At 43.6% G+C, this 14,457-nt stretch overlaps 1 protein-coding gene across 1 annotated transcript in view; it reads left to right on the forward strand.

Moving 5' to 3' along the window:
• Positions 1 to 14,457, forward strand: part of dock1 (dedicator of cytokinesis 1) — an 815,700-nt gene that overhangs the window by 260,584 nt on the left and 540,659 nt on the right. The window contains 1 exon segment of the mRNA XM_034193753.1: positions 13,362 to 13,470. Coding sequence (XP_034049644.1) covers positions 13,362 to 13,470 — 109 coding nt within the window.

The raw sequence follows: 14,457 nt of genomic DNA on the forward strand, positions 1-14,457 counted from the left end.
ACAACGAAAAACTGAGTGCGTGCATCCAGAGGAATCAGCTGGAGAATATGAGAACATGATCATGCAGCCCACAGCGCCTGTGTGTGATCAGAACAGGGAATCGAACCTCGACTCAGAAATCCAGAATATATATATATATATATATATATATATATATATATATACGTATATATATATCTGTGTGTGTGAGAGATCAAACTTGTGACTTTAAAATAAAAGTCTCGTCGCTGCATGTCAATGCGATCATCAAACGCTCTGATCAATCAGGTCTGATCAAACCTGAAAAGAGCTGTGACTCTTTAAAATAAAAGCCTTGTCACTAGATGTTGGTGCAATCATCAGACGCCCTGATCGATTAGGTCTGATCAAATCAGCAAACCTGATCGGAGCAACCGGGAGCTTTAAAATATTAACGAGTCACAGCACTTCATTCACGGCAGCATTTACCACAGCCAGACTCAGCAGCATCTGGACACAATGAAAATGATCCACCAAGACAAAAACATAATAATAATGTTAAATGACTCTATTTCTGACGTGAACCACACCATGCAGTAGAGAACAGAGCGCACTTCCACAGACTGATATATATGTGGCAATAATGAAACTGTAAAAACCTCCTGTTACAGTCCACTCTTTCCAAGTGCAGTGATGTGTTCTGCACAGCCGGCAGGGGGGAACTGGGTTTAAATAGTGGCAAGGTACACGCGATTGTGTGCACACATTAAAAAGCGAACACACGCAGCTGCAAGCAGATCTATGCACACGGAAAAAGGCTGAGTACGCATGTGTTTCGGACGTATTTAAATGAAACACAATGCCACAATACGCAGCTCAACGAATACGCCAGTGTGAAAGGGGCTTTACGTGCTCAAACAAAGAGTGTGTGAGTATCAGGGTTGCTCCACTAGTTTGCCTGTGGATGTTATTGAATAAGCCTGTGGCAAGTTCTCTCGCTCCGGTGTAAAGCACTGTTTACCATATCAATGGGGCGAGGGGGGAGGGGCCAATCCTCAGAGTGTAAATGGCCTCGAAGTGTGAAAGCTGCTTTCAGAGCAGGAGAGAACAAACACACAGTCAGCTTCAGAGAAGTAGACGTTTGTGTTGTAACCTTTGTGTAATAGCAGACAGAAATTGCTTTGAGATGGAGACAAACAAAATGCATAGACCATTTTGTATATATTGTTCAAAATGTGCATTTGTGTTTATTGTTTGAACCTTTTTGTTGTACAGTCTCACACAAGACCTCAAATTACCTTTATAAAGTGTCAAAACAGTTGTTTATTATAGTTTGCTGTGTGTTTTGAATAAATGTGTGTGTGGAAAATTATTGCCCTCTTTACTTTTTCCTTTCTTATTTCTGATTGTAAACCTTTATTACACTTATAAAACACCACTATAGCATATATATTCTGAAAGTACAGGTTGTCCTGAAAAAAAGAGACCTAAAACTTGATTGTGGGAAGCAGGGAGAGCTGTTAACAGCTCATGAATTCATGTTGCCAGTGAAGGGGACCAAAATGGTGACAGGTGACAGCACAATGCTAGCTGCGAACTCACCACCAGATGACACTAAATCCTACACACTGTAGTTTTATATGAGCAGATTATTTTATATAGTGATGGGGCCGATCTCATCCAATATTGGTATCGGCTTCCCATACCAACATCATTCACGGATTGGAAATTTCTGATACAACCTGTGGAGTTTTCCCGATCCACGAGCCATCTGTGAAACGTCTCCACAAATGCTGCTTGGTGCTCTATTTGTTGCTCTGCTGGCTGCAGAGTGCAGGGGGTTGAACGGAGGCGTGTCTCTCACAGAGACGCCGAGTACTGTAATGAGAGACGTCTCCGTTAATTAGGTCCCTTCCACAGTTAGTAGCCAGCTAACAGGTGAGCATTAAGGAGTACTGTCACTGACATGTCCCCTGAAACAACTCAAAGCAAGACAACAACATGCAAGGTTTGCAAAGCCATTTTACAGAGAGGTGGAAGCTCCGTCGCAGCCTACAATACAGCAAACTGAATCAAATATTTGAAAAAGCGCTACATTAAAGAGTGCAAGGATTTTTTTAAACCGGGAGCAGAAAGACAAGACTGACTCCAAATATGAGTAACTTAAGTACATTTGTTTATTTTTTGTTGGTTTCTCATTGCATTTTAGAAACTAGAAGCACTCAGAGTGCGCAAACCTCCGCCAAGGCCATGGGGTCACTGACGCCATAACATCTACACGCCGTGGAATCATTGAACCTAAAAAAGTCTAACAATGATGTTTGCTCAGTAGTAAAAAGTTTCATCTGCTGTGACTGGATAGCATGTATCCTTAGCGCTTGGCATCACAGTTTATTGCAACTTGCACCTTTCCCAGAAGCTACTGTCATCTGAGCACTGATATTGCATTTGTTTATAGATAAAAAAAAAATGAGACAAAATTCAATTTATTATTCAACTAAACTGTAAATATATGAATTTTTTAACATTTCTGAAACACTTCTCTAAACAAGGCCATAGGGTCACTGACCCTAAAGAGATTCCCTTCTTGGCACAGTGATCTATTCAACAATTCAGTGTTATAACCAAAACTATGCTCAACAAAAATTTAAACGCAACACTTTTGGTTTTGCTCCCATTTTGTATGAGATGAACTCAAAGATCTAAAACTTTTTCCACATACACAATATCACCATTTCCTTCAAATATTGTTCACAAACCAGTTGAAATCTGTGATAGTGAGCACTTCTCCTTTGCTGAGATAATCCATCCCACCTCACAGGTGTGCCATATCAAGATACTGATTAGACACCATGATTAGTGCACAGGTGTGCCTTAGACTGCCCACAATAAAAGGCCACTCTGAAAGGTGCAGTTTTGTTTTATTGGGGGGGGGGATACCAGTCAGTATCTGGTGTGACCACCATATGCCGAGCATGCAGATGAGCTTCCCTGAGACGGTTTCTGACAGTTTGTGCAGAAATTCTTTGGTTATGCAAACCGATTGTTCCAGCAGCTGTCCGAGTGGCTGGTCTCAGACGATCTTGGAGGTGAACATGCTGGATGTGGAGGTCCTGGGCTGGTGTGGTTACAGGTGGTCTGCGGTTGTGAGGCTGGTTGGATGTACTGCCAAATTCTCTGAAACGCCTTTGGAGACAGCTTATGGTAGAGACATGAACTTTCAATACACGAGCAACAGCTCTGGTTGACATTCCTGCTGTCAGCATGCCAATTGCACGCTCCCTCAAATCTTGCAACATCTGTGGCATTGTGCTGTGTGATAAAACTGCACCTTTCAGGGTGGCCTTTTATTGTGGGCAGTCTAAGGCACACCTGTGCACTGATCATGGTGTCTAATCAGCATCTTGATATGGCACACCTGTGAGGTGGGATGGATTATCTCAGCAAAGGAGAAGTGCTCACTATCACAGATTTAGACTGGTTTGTGAACAATATTTGAGGGAAATGGTGATATTGTGTATGTGGAAAAAGTTTTAGATCTTTGAGTTCATCTCATACAAAATGGGAGCAAAACCAAAAGTGTTGCGTTTATATTTTTGTTGAGTATACATACACTTTTCTTTCCTTTATATTTGACATCCTTGACCATGAAAACATACCACTAGAACTTGGAATCACTTTTATGTCTTTATTAGTTCAAAAGTTATTGTATAAAAACGATTTTTTGGTAATGGCGGTTTTCTTCTGGATCTAGCTCCATAACATTTGACGCTACATCAAATCTGATGACACCTTACTGAATCAGTACAGATTCAGCTACAATTTGGTGTTAGTTGTGTATCTCTAGCTTCATTTGTCACCTCACACTGACACATTTTCTATTTTCCCTATATTTTTGCATATTCTGGATCACCAGATCCGGAATCCGGATCCGATCATCACCAAACTTTAAGTTTGATAGAACATTTGACTATGTTACACCCTAATTTTCTTCAAGCCTTTCTGCCTTGTTTTTGTGGCATTAGAAACTAGAATGTCAAAATTCCCCCATCCCGCAATGGTGAAGAATCCTTTAAAAAAATTCCTGGATCCGGATCGTGATCCGGATCACCACTAAAATGTAATCACTTGTTCCTCTTGTCATTTCCAACCACTCCACAAAATTTCATCAAAATCCATTCAAAACTTTTTGAGTTATCCTGCTGACAAACAGACAGACAAACAAACGCGACCGAAAACCTAACCCTTGGCGGAGGTAATAAATTTAAGAAATATTACAATTTGAAAACAAATGCACCCGAACGTGATGACTGCTGCAACTGCTTAATGCTAACTTTTAACATTGAAAATGCCCTAGACATGCTAACGCGTTAGCATCGGGATCCGGATCGGGATCGGACACGCTTCAAAGGGGAGAGGCCGGTGGCAGAGGATACTTGGCTGTTGTGAGCGTACTCGATCCAGGCCAGATGGTTACTCCAGGCCGCCGGGTGAGCGGAGGTGACACAACGAAGAGCCTGTTCGAGTTCCTGGTTCGCCCGCTCTGCCTGGCCGTTCGTCTGTGGGTGGTACCCGGACGAGAGACGCACGGTGGCCCCCAGTTCCTTACAAAAACTCCTCCAGACCTGCGAGGAAAACTGGGGACCACGATCCGAGACGATGTCCGACGGTATCCCATGCAGACGCACGACGTGGTGGACCAAGAGGTCTGCCGTCTCCTGGGCCGTTGGGAGCTTCGGGAGGGCCACGAAGTGGGCCGCCTTGGAGAACCGGTCCACTATCGTTAGTATGGCGGTGTTGCCCTGGGACGGCGGGAGGCCCGTGACGAAGTCCAGACCGATGTGGGACCAGGGGCGATGAGGCACATGCAGGGGTTGGCGGAGACCCCTGGTCTTGCGATGGTCCGCCTTGCCCCTGGCACAGGTGGTGCAGGCCTGGACGTAGTCCCGGACGTCGGCTTCCAGTGACGCCCACCAGAAGCGCTGCTGGACTACTGCCACGGTCCTACGCACTCCAGGATGACAGGAGAGCTTGGATCCGTGGCAGAAGTCCAAGACGGCAGCCATAGCCTCTGGTGGGACGTAGAGTCTGTTCTTCGGACCGTCTCCCGGGTCCGGGTTCTTTGCCTGGGCCTCCCGGACGATCTCCTCCACGTCCCAGGTGAGGGTAGCCATGACAGTGGACTCGGGAAGGATGGTGTCGATGGGGTCCGACAACCCGGCCTTGGCTTCCTCTTCGTGCACCCGGGACAATGCATCGGATCGTTGATTCTTGGTCCCGGGGCGGTAGGTGATCCGGAAGTCAAAGCGCGTGAAGAACAGGGACCAGCGGGCTTGCCTGGGGTTCAGCCGCTTGGCGGTCCGGATGTACTCCAGGTTCCGGTGGTCCGTAAAAACCGTGAAAGGCCCCGTAGCCCCCTCCAACAGGTGTCTCCACTCTTCTAGAGCCTCCTTCACCGCGAGGAGTTCTCGATTGCCCACGTCATAATTCCGTTCAGCGGGGGTCAACCTGCGGGAATAGTAGGCACAAGGATGGAGAACCTTATCGGACTCCCCGCTCTGGGACAGCACGGCTCCTATTCCTGAGTCTGAGGCGTCCACCTCTACTACAAACTGGCGAGTAGGATCAGGCTGCACCAGAACTGGAGCAGATGAAAACCGGCGTTTCAACTCCCTAAACGCGGCCTCGCACAGGTCCGATCAGGTGAATGGGACTTTAGTGGAGGTCAGGGCGGTCAGGGGGCTAACAACCTGACTGTAACCCTTAATGAACCTCCTGTAGAAGTTTGCGAAGCCGAGGAACTGTTGCAGCTTCCTACGGCTCTTTGGTTGGGGCCAATCCCTCACCGCCGCAACCTTGGCCGGATCCGGGGCGACGGAGTTGGAGGAGATGATAAACCCCAAGAAGGACAGAGAAGTGCGGTGAAACTCACACTTCTCGCCCTTCACAAACAGCCGGTTTTCTAACAACCGCTGTAGGACCTGACGTACATGTCGGACATGGGTCTCAGGATCCGGGGAAAAGATGAGTATGTCATCCAGATACACGAAGACAAACCGGTGCAGGAAGTCCCGCAAGACGTCATTAACCAAGGCTTGGAACGTCGCGGGGGCGTTAGTGAGACCGAACGGCATGACCAGGTACTCAAAATGACCTAACGGGGTGTTAAATGCCGTCTTCCATTCGTCTCCCTTCCGGATCCGAACTAGATGGTACGCATTCCTAAGATCGAGTTTGGTGAATATTTTGGCTCCATGCAGGGGTGTGAACACCGAATCCAAGAGGGGCAATGGGTATCGATTGCGAACCGTGATCTCGTTCAATCCCCTGTAATCGATGCATGGACGAAGTCCGCCGTCTTTCTTGCCCACAAAAAAGAAACCAGCACCCATCGGGGAGGTGGAGTTCCGGATCAACCCGGCGGCCAAGGAGTCCCGGATGTAGGTTTCCATTGATTCGCGTTCCGGACGTGAGAGGTTGTACAGCCTACTGGACGGGAACTCACTGCCCGGAACCAAATCGATGGCACAATCGTACGGTCGGTGCGGTGGAAGGGTGAGCGCCAGATCTTTGCTGAAGACGTCAGCCAGATCATGGTACTCCCCTGGCACCGCCGTCAGATTGAGAGGGTTTTTAACCTCCTCCTTAGCCGTGATTCCGTGGGGAACCGAGGATCCTAAACACTCCCGGTGGCAGGTTTCGCTCCACTGCACCACGACCCCAGACGGCCAATCGATCCGGGGATTGTGCTTCACCATCCAAGGAAAACCCAAAATCACTCGGGAGGTAGAAGGTGTCACGTAAAACACTATCTCCTCCCGATGATTCCCAGACACAACCCGGGTCACAGGCTGGGTCCGGTGTGTGATTAGCGGGAGTAGAGTGCCATCTAGTGCCCGTACCTTCAAGGGCGAAGGCAGAGCCACTAGAGGGAGCCCCACTTCCTTTGCCCATCTGCTATCCAACAGATTCCCTTCGGACCCCGTGTCCACCAGTGCTGGGGCGTGAAGGGTTAAATCCCCACTCAGGATTACCACTGGGATTCGTGCTGATCTGCGGGAATTTCCCGTGCACATGTTATGGCCCACCCTTAGCCCAGTTTCTAAGGACGGCGTTGGTGTTTGACCGTTTGGGGCAGTCTTTTAACATGTGTTCACATGAGCCACAGTAAAAACATTCCCCGCGGGCCAGTCTCCTTTGTTTGATATCTGATCTCACTTTAGCCCTGCTCGTGTCCATAGCTTCGTCAGCAGGGGGAGCTGTTGCCACACGGAGCCCACCAGCAATGGAGCGTGAGGACGACGTCACCCCGTCAGACCCGGAAGAGAGAGGGACGGCTTGTGCCCGGCCACGCCCCCCGGCCTGCTCCCGACGGTGTTCAGTCAAGCGGTTGTCTAAGCGTATAACCAGAGTGACAAGCCCGTCGAAAGTCTGCGGTTCGTCCTTAGCCAGTAAATGCTCCTTCAGTACTGGAGACAGTCCGCTTATGAAGGCGGCGCGGAGCGCAACGTCATTCCAACCCGACCTCGCAGCCGCGATGCGGAAGTCGATAGCGTAATCGGCCGCGCTCCGACGCCCCTGTCTCAGTGACAGCAGCACGGTCGAGGCGGTCTCGCCTCTGTTGGGATGATCAAACACCTGTTTGAATTCCCGTATAAACCCAGCGTATGACGTCAGAAGCCATGACTGCTGTTCCCAGAGCGCTGTAGCCCAAGCGCGTGCCTCACCTCGAAGCAGATTAATTACATAAGCCACCCGGGTGGCGTCTGCTGCGTACATGACTGGACGCTGTGCAAAAACGAGCGAACACTGCATCAAGAAGTCTGCGCACGTTTCCACACAGCCTCCGTACGGTTCAGGAGGACTTATGTAAGCTTCAGGGGACGGTGGGGGGGGTAGTTGAACGGCCAGTGGAACATCTACATTAGGCTCCGGGCCAGCAGGAGGAGACACTGCAGCGACGCTCGACTCGCGTGCTTCCACTCTGGCGGTGAGAGCCTCCATCCTCTGATTGAGGATTGCATTTTGCTCAGTTACCAGCTGTAACTGAGCAGTGAAAGCGGTAAGGATTTGCTGCAGATCACTTACCACGCCTCCTGCTGACGCCTGCTCTCCCTGTTCTCCCATTGGCTGTTCAAGCTGTGGTTGACGCCCCTCGGGATCCATGACGAATGGCCGAGAAATCCTGTTGGGAAGGTGTCGTAACACGGACCCACAACAGGGGGCGCTAATGAACGGACAATGGATAAGGGAAGGAGTAACAATTTAATGTTGCACAAGAACACAACGTAATATAAATAAGGGTACTGCCAATCATACACAAGAGGACTGCGGGCAGGCTCGAAGATAGGAGACCTCGGATGAACGAAGAGCCGGGACCCACACCGCTTCTACCACCAACGGCCTGAAGAACACCGAAGCCGCCAAGCCCTGAGTCCCCAGGTGGTCTCTGTCCTCCGTTGTCGGCCCTGGTACTGCTGGCAGACAGAAACAGAAGGTGGTGAGTGTGAATCCTCACACCCAGCAACCTTGATTAATGATTCTTCTTGGAGGGAGAACCTCCACCTCCAATCATACACACGTGCAGCTCCGGTTTACCACTTATTGGTTTTGGGATGTGAGGCGAAGTCGTCGCAGTCACACCAAAACACCAAAAATTCCAGATAAGGAATATCACCAGGAAAAACAGCTGCAAAACAGATCAGATTATTATTCGCAATAATTACAGCAAGAGGTTTACCTTGAATCGTAGGAGATTTCTCGGCGAGGAGGTGGAGTCGCCGCCCGGCCTTTATGGTGATGATGATGATGAGATGAATGAGTGACAGCTGGTGTTGAGGATGATTGACGGTTGTCACTCCCAGTGGTTCTGGCGCCCTCTTGTGCTTGAAGCCCGCACTCCAAGCAGGGCGCCATCCGGTGGTGGAGAGCCAGCAGTACCTCCTCTTCAGCGGCCCACACAACATTTCCTTTACTTTGGTTCTTAATCTTGTTTTTTTAAAGACTTCTATTCCTTTCAATTTATAACTACTTACTCTTTTTTCAAACATATTTTGAATGTTTGTTGGTAAAGTATTTTTATTAACTTGGTACATTGTTTGTAATATTTTCAAATGGACTAAATCATGAAATTTAAGTACCCTATACTTAATAAACAATGGATTAGATGGATCTCTAAAACCACTGTTACTATGCACTTTTAAAGCTCTTGTCTGCAAAATAAATAAAGGTTGTATATAGGTTGTATATGTTGATCCCCAGATTTCTACACAATAAGTTAAATATGGGACAATCAATGAATTGTACAATGTTAATAAACCATAACTATTTAATGAATATTTTACTTTATGCAGAACAGCAATGGCTTTCGCTATTTTTCCTTTTATGTAATTTATGTGTGACTTCCATGTAAGATCTTCATCAATCATGACTCCTAAAAATTTAGTTTCTTTTACCCTTTGTATATCCATTCCATCTATTTGTAATGACACATTTTTTTTTCGCTCTATCATTAAACAATATAAAATTTGTCTTATTAATATTTAGTGACAATCTGTTTATATCAAACCAATGTTTAACTTTTTCCAACTCTGTATTTATCACTTGTGCTACTTCCTGTATATCTGATCCAGAGTAAAACAGCGTTGTATCATCAGCAAATAAAATGCTGCCAAGCACATTGGATACATTCACAAAATCATTGATATACAAAATAAACAGTTTGGGTCCAAGTACCGATCCTTGTGGTACTCCATAAATAATGTTATACAATTCTGATTTGGTATTATTTATCTGAACAAACTGTTTTCTATTTTCTAAGTAGCTTTTTACCCACTGATGTGCAACACCTCTTATTCCAATTTGTTGTAACTTGTGAAGCAATCTTCAGTGGTCTATAACATCAAAAGCCTTTTTCAGGTCGATAAAAATACTTACAAAATAATCCTTATTATCTATTGTTGTTGATATTTTCTCTATTAGTTCCATAATTGCCATAGCTGTTGAATGTTTTGTTCTAAATCCATACTGAGCATTATTTAAAATATGATGTTTCTCAATAAATTTATCCAATCTTGTCACAAAAACTTTTTCCATAATTTTAGAAAACTGTGGAAGCAATGATACTGGCCTGTAATTAGAAAAATTATGTTTGTCTCCATTTTTATATAATGGAACTACCTTAGCAATTTTCATTTCATCTGGAAAAATCCCAGTTGACAGAGACAGATTACAAATATAAGTAAATGGTTCAATAACAATTTCTATTATACTTTTTACAGTCATCATGTCTAAATCTTCATGGTCAGTTGATCTTTTGCTTACACAGTTTTTTACAATATTTCTTATTTCATCTTTTTCCACATTGTCCAGGAAAATACTATTGACCGTATTTACCAATGTATGTAATTTATCTTCTATTATTGGTTTATTTCCCACCAGACTTGATCCTACATTTGAAAAATAATCATTAAACCCATTTGCAACTTTTTTTATATCATATATCTCTTTATTTTCCTTAACAAAGTAATTTGGAATATTTGCTTTTTGCTCCATCACTATCAATCACACTTTTTATAATTCCCCATGTTACCCTCATATTATCTTTACTCTTATTTAGTTGTTCACTGTAATAATCTTTTTTTTGTTTCCTAATCATTGTTAATAGTTTATTTTTATATTTTTTGTGTTTATGTTCTGATTCCTTTGTTTGCAATTTTAAAAAGCACCTGTATAAATAGTTTTTCTTTGCACAAGCATTTTTTATTCCCTTTGTCAGCCATGGTTTATTTACTCTTTTCTTACTAATTTCAATTAATTTACAATTTTTATTGTATGATTTCATCAATATTTTCATAAATGAGTTATATGCTACATTAACATCACTGACATAAACTTCTTCCCAATTTTGATTTTTAAGGTCATATTTTAATGCCTCGAAGGCTTTTACTGACTTATCTCTTTTAAAGTTTAACAGTTTTTTGTTGTACCTATTTTTATATTTAAATATTGAAAAAAATGGTAAATGATCGCTAATATCTGTCATGAAGATCCCATTCTTGATAATTTCATCTGTTCTGTTTGTAAATATATTATCTATTACCGTTGCACTTTGCGATGTAATTCTGGTTGGTTTTGTTATCAAGGGGAATAACCCCAAACTATACATTGAATTCACAAAATCACTTAATCTTTGGCAACTGGAGCTTTCTATGTTAATGTTAAAGTCCCCACACATAAAAAGCGTTTTGTTTTTAATTTGATGGAATAATTCAGTTATTTGTAAATTTCACAACACAAGAATCTGGTGCTCTGTATACACAACTGATTAGAATATTCTTAGATGTTTCATGTACAAGTTCCACTGTTACAATTTCTGTGACATCATTCATAATTGTCATTTCTTCAACAATTGTACACATCAGATCTGTTTTTGTATACAGAGCAATACCACCGCCTTTTTTATATCTTCTGTTTACAAAACACAGCTCATATCCCTCCATTTGAACTTCATCCATGAGATCATCTTTAAGCCAAGATTCAGTGATTGCAACAATTCTAAATCTATTTTTAAACTGATTTAAATAATCTTTTATTTGTGACATTTTACAGTGCAAGCTTCGGCTGTTTATATGTATGAGTGACAGGGTATCTTCTACAATTTTTTCACTATTCAGCTGTTCTACCATATAATACTCACAACCAATCGTTTTTAAGTCAAATATACTTTCATCAATATTAGTGTCTATGTCATATATTTTATCATCTGTTTCCATGTTTGATCTGATTTTTTTTTTGCTCGTTTACTAGTGTGCTTGGTGTCATTGTCTTGTTGAAACACCCATTTCAAGGGCATGTCCTCTTCAGCATAAGGCAACATGACCTCTTCAAGTATTTTGACATATCCAAATTGATCCATGATACCTGGTATGCGATATATAGGCCCAACACCATAGTAGGAGAAACATGCCCATATCATGATGCTTGCACCACCATGCTTCACTGTCTTCACTGTGAACTGTGGCTTGAATTCAGAGTTTGGGGGTCGTCTCACAAACTGTCTGCGGCCCTTGGACCCAAAAAGAACAATTTTACTCTCATCAATCCACAGAATATTCCTCCATTTCTCTTTAGGCCAGTTGATGTTTTCTTTGGCAAATTGTAACCTCTTCTGCACATGTCTTTTATTTAACAGAGGGACTTTGTGGGGGATTCTTGCAAATAAATTAGCTTCACACAGGCATCTTCTAACTGTCACAGCACTTACAGTTAACTCCAGACTGTCTTTGATCATCCTGGAGCTGATCAGTGGGTGAGCCTTTGCCATTCTGGTTATTCTTCTAACCATTTTGATGGTTGTTTTTTGTTTTCTTCCATGCGTCTCTGGTTTCTTTGTCCATTTTAAAGCATTGGAGATCATTGTAGATGAACAGCCTATAATTTTTTGCACCTGCGTATAAGTTTTCCCCTCTCCAATCAACTTTTTAATCAAACTACGTTGTTCTTCTGAACAATGCCTTGAATTTTTCCTCAGGCTTTCAAAGAGAAAAGCATGTTCAACAGGTGCTGGCTTCATCCTTAAATAGGGGACACCTGATTCACACCTGTTTGTTCCACAAAATTGACAAACTGACTGACTCAATGCCACACTGCTATTATTGTGAACACCCCCTTTTCTACTTTTTTTTTTTTTTTTACTAATAGCCCAGTTTCATAGCTTTAAGAGTGTGCATATCATGAATGCTTGGTCTTGTTAGATTTGTGAGAATCTACTGAATCTACTGGTACCTTGTTTCCCATGTTACAATAAGAAATATACCTGGGTTAATCTTTTTAGTCTCACACACACACACACACACACACACACACACACACACACACACACACACACACACACACACACACACACACACACACACACACACACACACACACACACACACATTGGTTAAACACTCACTCCATGTAACCCAGCTAGCAGAAGAGAGATGAGCAGATCTGGTGAAAGATTTGAACCTTTACAAGATGTGCTCTTTCCGCTCCTCGTGCATTATTCCAACACAGCCATTAGCATAGATCATTAATTTTTCTGATTTTTGTTTCCCCATGAAAGCAGGCAGGTGCTTCGGGGGCTTGTCATCTTGTTTTAAATGCTAATCTGGCTGGCTGCAGGATTGATGTCTGTGGTTCTCATCCAAGAATAATTGCATTGATTATATAAACACACACACACGCACGCACGCACAAACACACGTGGCTCATTCAGCTGGTTGCGTTTAATGATTTGACAGAGAGGCATCAAACTCCTGTTGTTTGCACCGCCGGTGAGGCTGTTTACAGGGATGAAACAAACTACTGCCTTGTGATCATCTGCCAATGTAATTCTCCACTTCATCTCCTCCTAGGCTGTACGAGAACAAAGGAGAGGCCGACTTCACCGAGTCCTTGAGGAACCTTTTCACATCCTTTAATGATATGATGAACAGTAATTCAGAGAACACTGGCATGGTGAAGGTAGGCAGACTGTTGCACATGTCCCACCACATGCTACTGCTCAGCCTTGGCCAAGAGCATCTGCTGCTGTGTGAATAGTAAATAAATCTGTTGCTGTTTGCTTTGCCAGACAGGCTCTGTAAATGAAGATGCATGCGTCATATTAGCTTTGAATTTATACATAATCTTTTTCTGGCAATGATCTTTGTGTCCTGCACTGTCAATGTTTTTCCTACCTTTGCCAAGTTTGAACTGTCCTTATTTCTTCTTCATATGACCTTGTTAGGGCTGCACATTAAAAAACAATAAGTCACACCAAACATGTTTAGTGTGAAAATTTTCTATTTTCTGCTTTCCCGCAGTACAGCTTAAGGGCTCTACAATTGGTTCAAAATGCTGCTGCCAGACTTTTGACAGGAAGCAGAAATTTTGACCACAGTACACCATTTTGGCATCTCTTCTGGCCTCCTGTCCCTGTGAGATCAGATTTAAGGTTCTTTTACTAACCTGGAAAATTATTCACGGACTAGCGCCTCCCTACATAGCTGACCTGCTTACACCTTACGTACCGACCCAGGGTGCAGGAGTACTTTGTGACCCTAGGGTAAATAAAAAGTCTGCGGGTCACAGAACTTTGTCTTATTGTGCCCGTTCTGTGGAATGATCTCCAAGCAGCAATAAAACAGTCAGCTTTCAAGTACAGACTTAAGACGCACTTATTTTCCCTTTCATATGGCTAGCATACTGGCATAGAATGTTACTATGTTTTTACCCTTTTAAATTCATTTTATTATGAAACAGAGCGGGCCGCTGCCTCAACTTTATCTAAAGTCTGGGTCTATTAGTGAAGCTTAGGGCTAATGGCCGGTGATCACCTCAGTATTTCTTCTTTTTTTGTTGTTACTTAATGCTGACAAAATATACTGTATTTGTTGTTTTTCTGATGCCTGATTCTATTTTTTCTCTCTCTTTGAGGTGCAGCTCCATCCAGAGATGGGGGTGGTGTCT

Source organism: Thalassophryne amazonica, chromosome 18 (genome assembly GCF_902500255.1).
Source record: "Thalassophryne amazonica chromosome 18, fThaAma1.1, whole genome shotgun sequence".
In the NCBI taxonomy this organism is placed as follows: Eukaryota; Metazoa; Chordata; class Actinopteri; order Batrachoidiformes; family Batrachoididae; genus Thalassophryne; species Thalassophryne amazonica.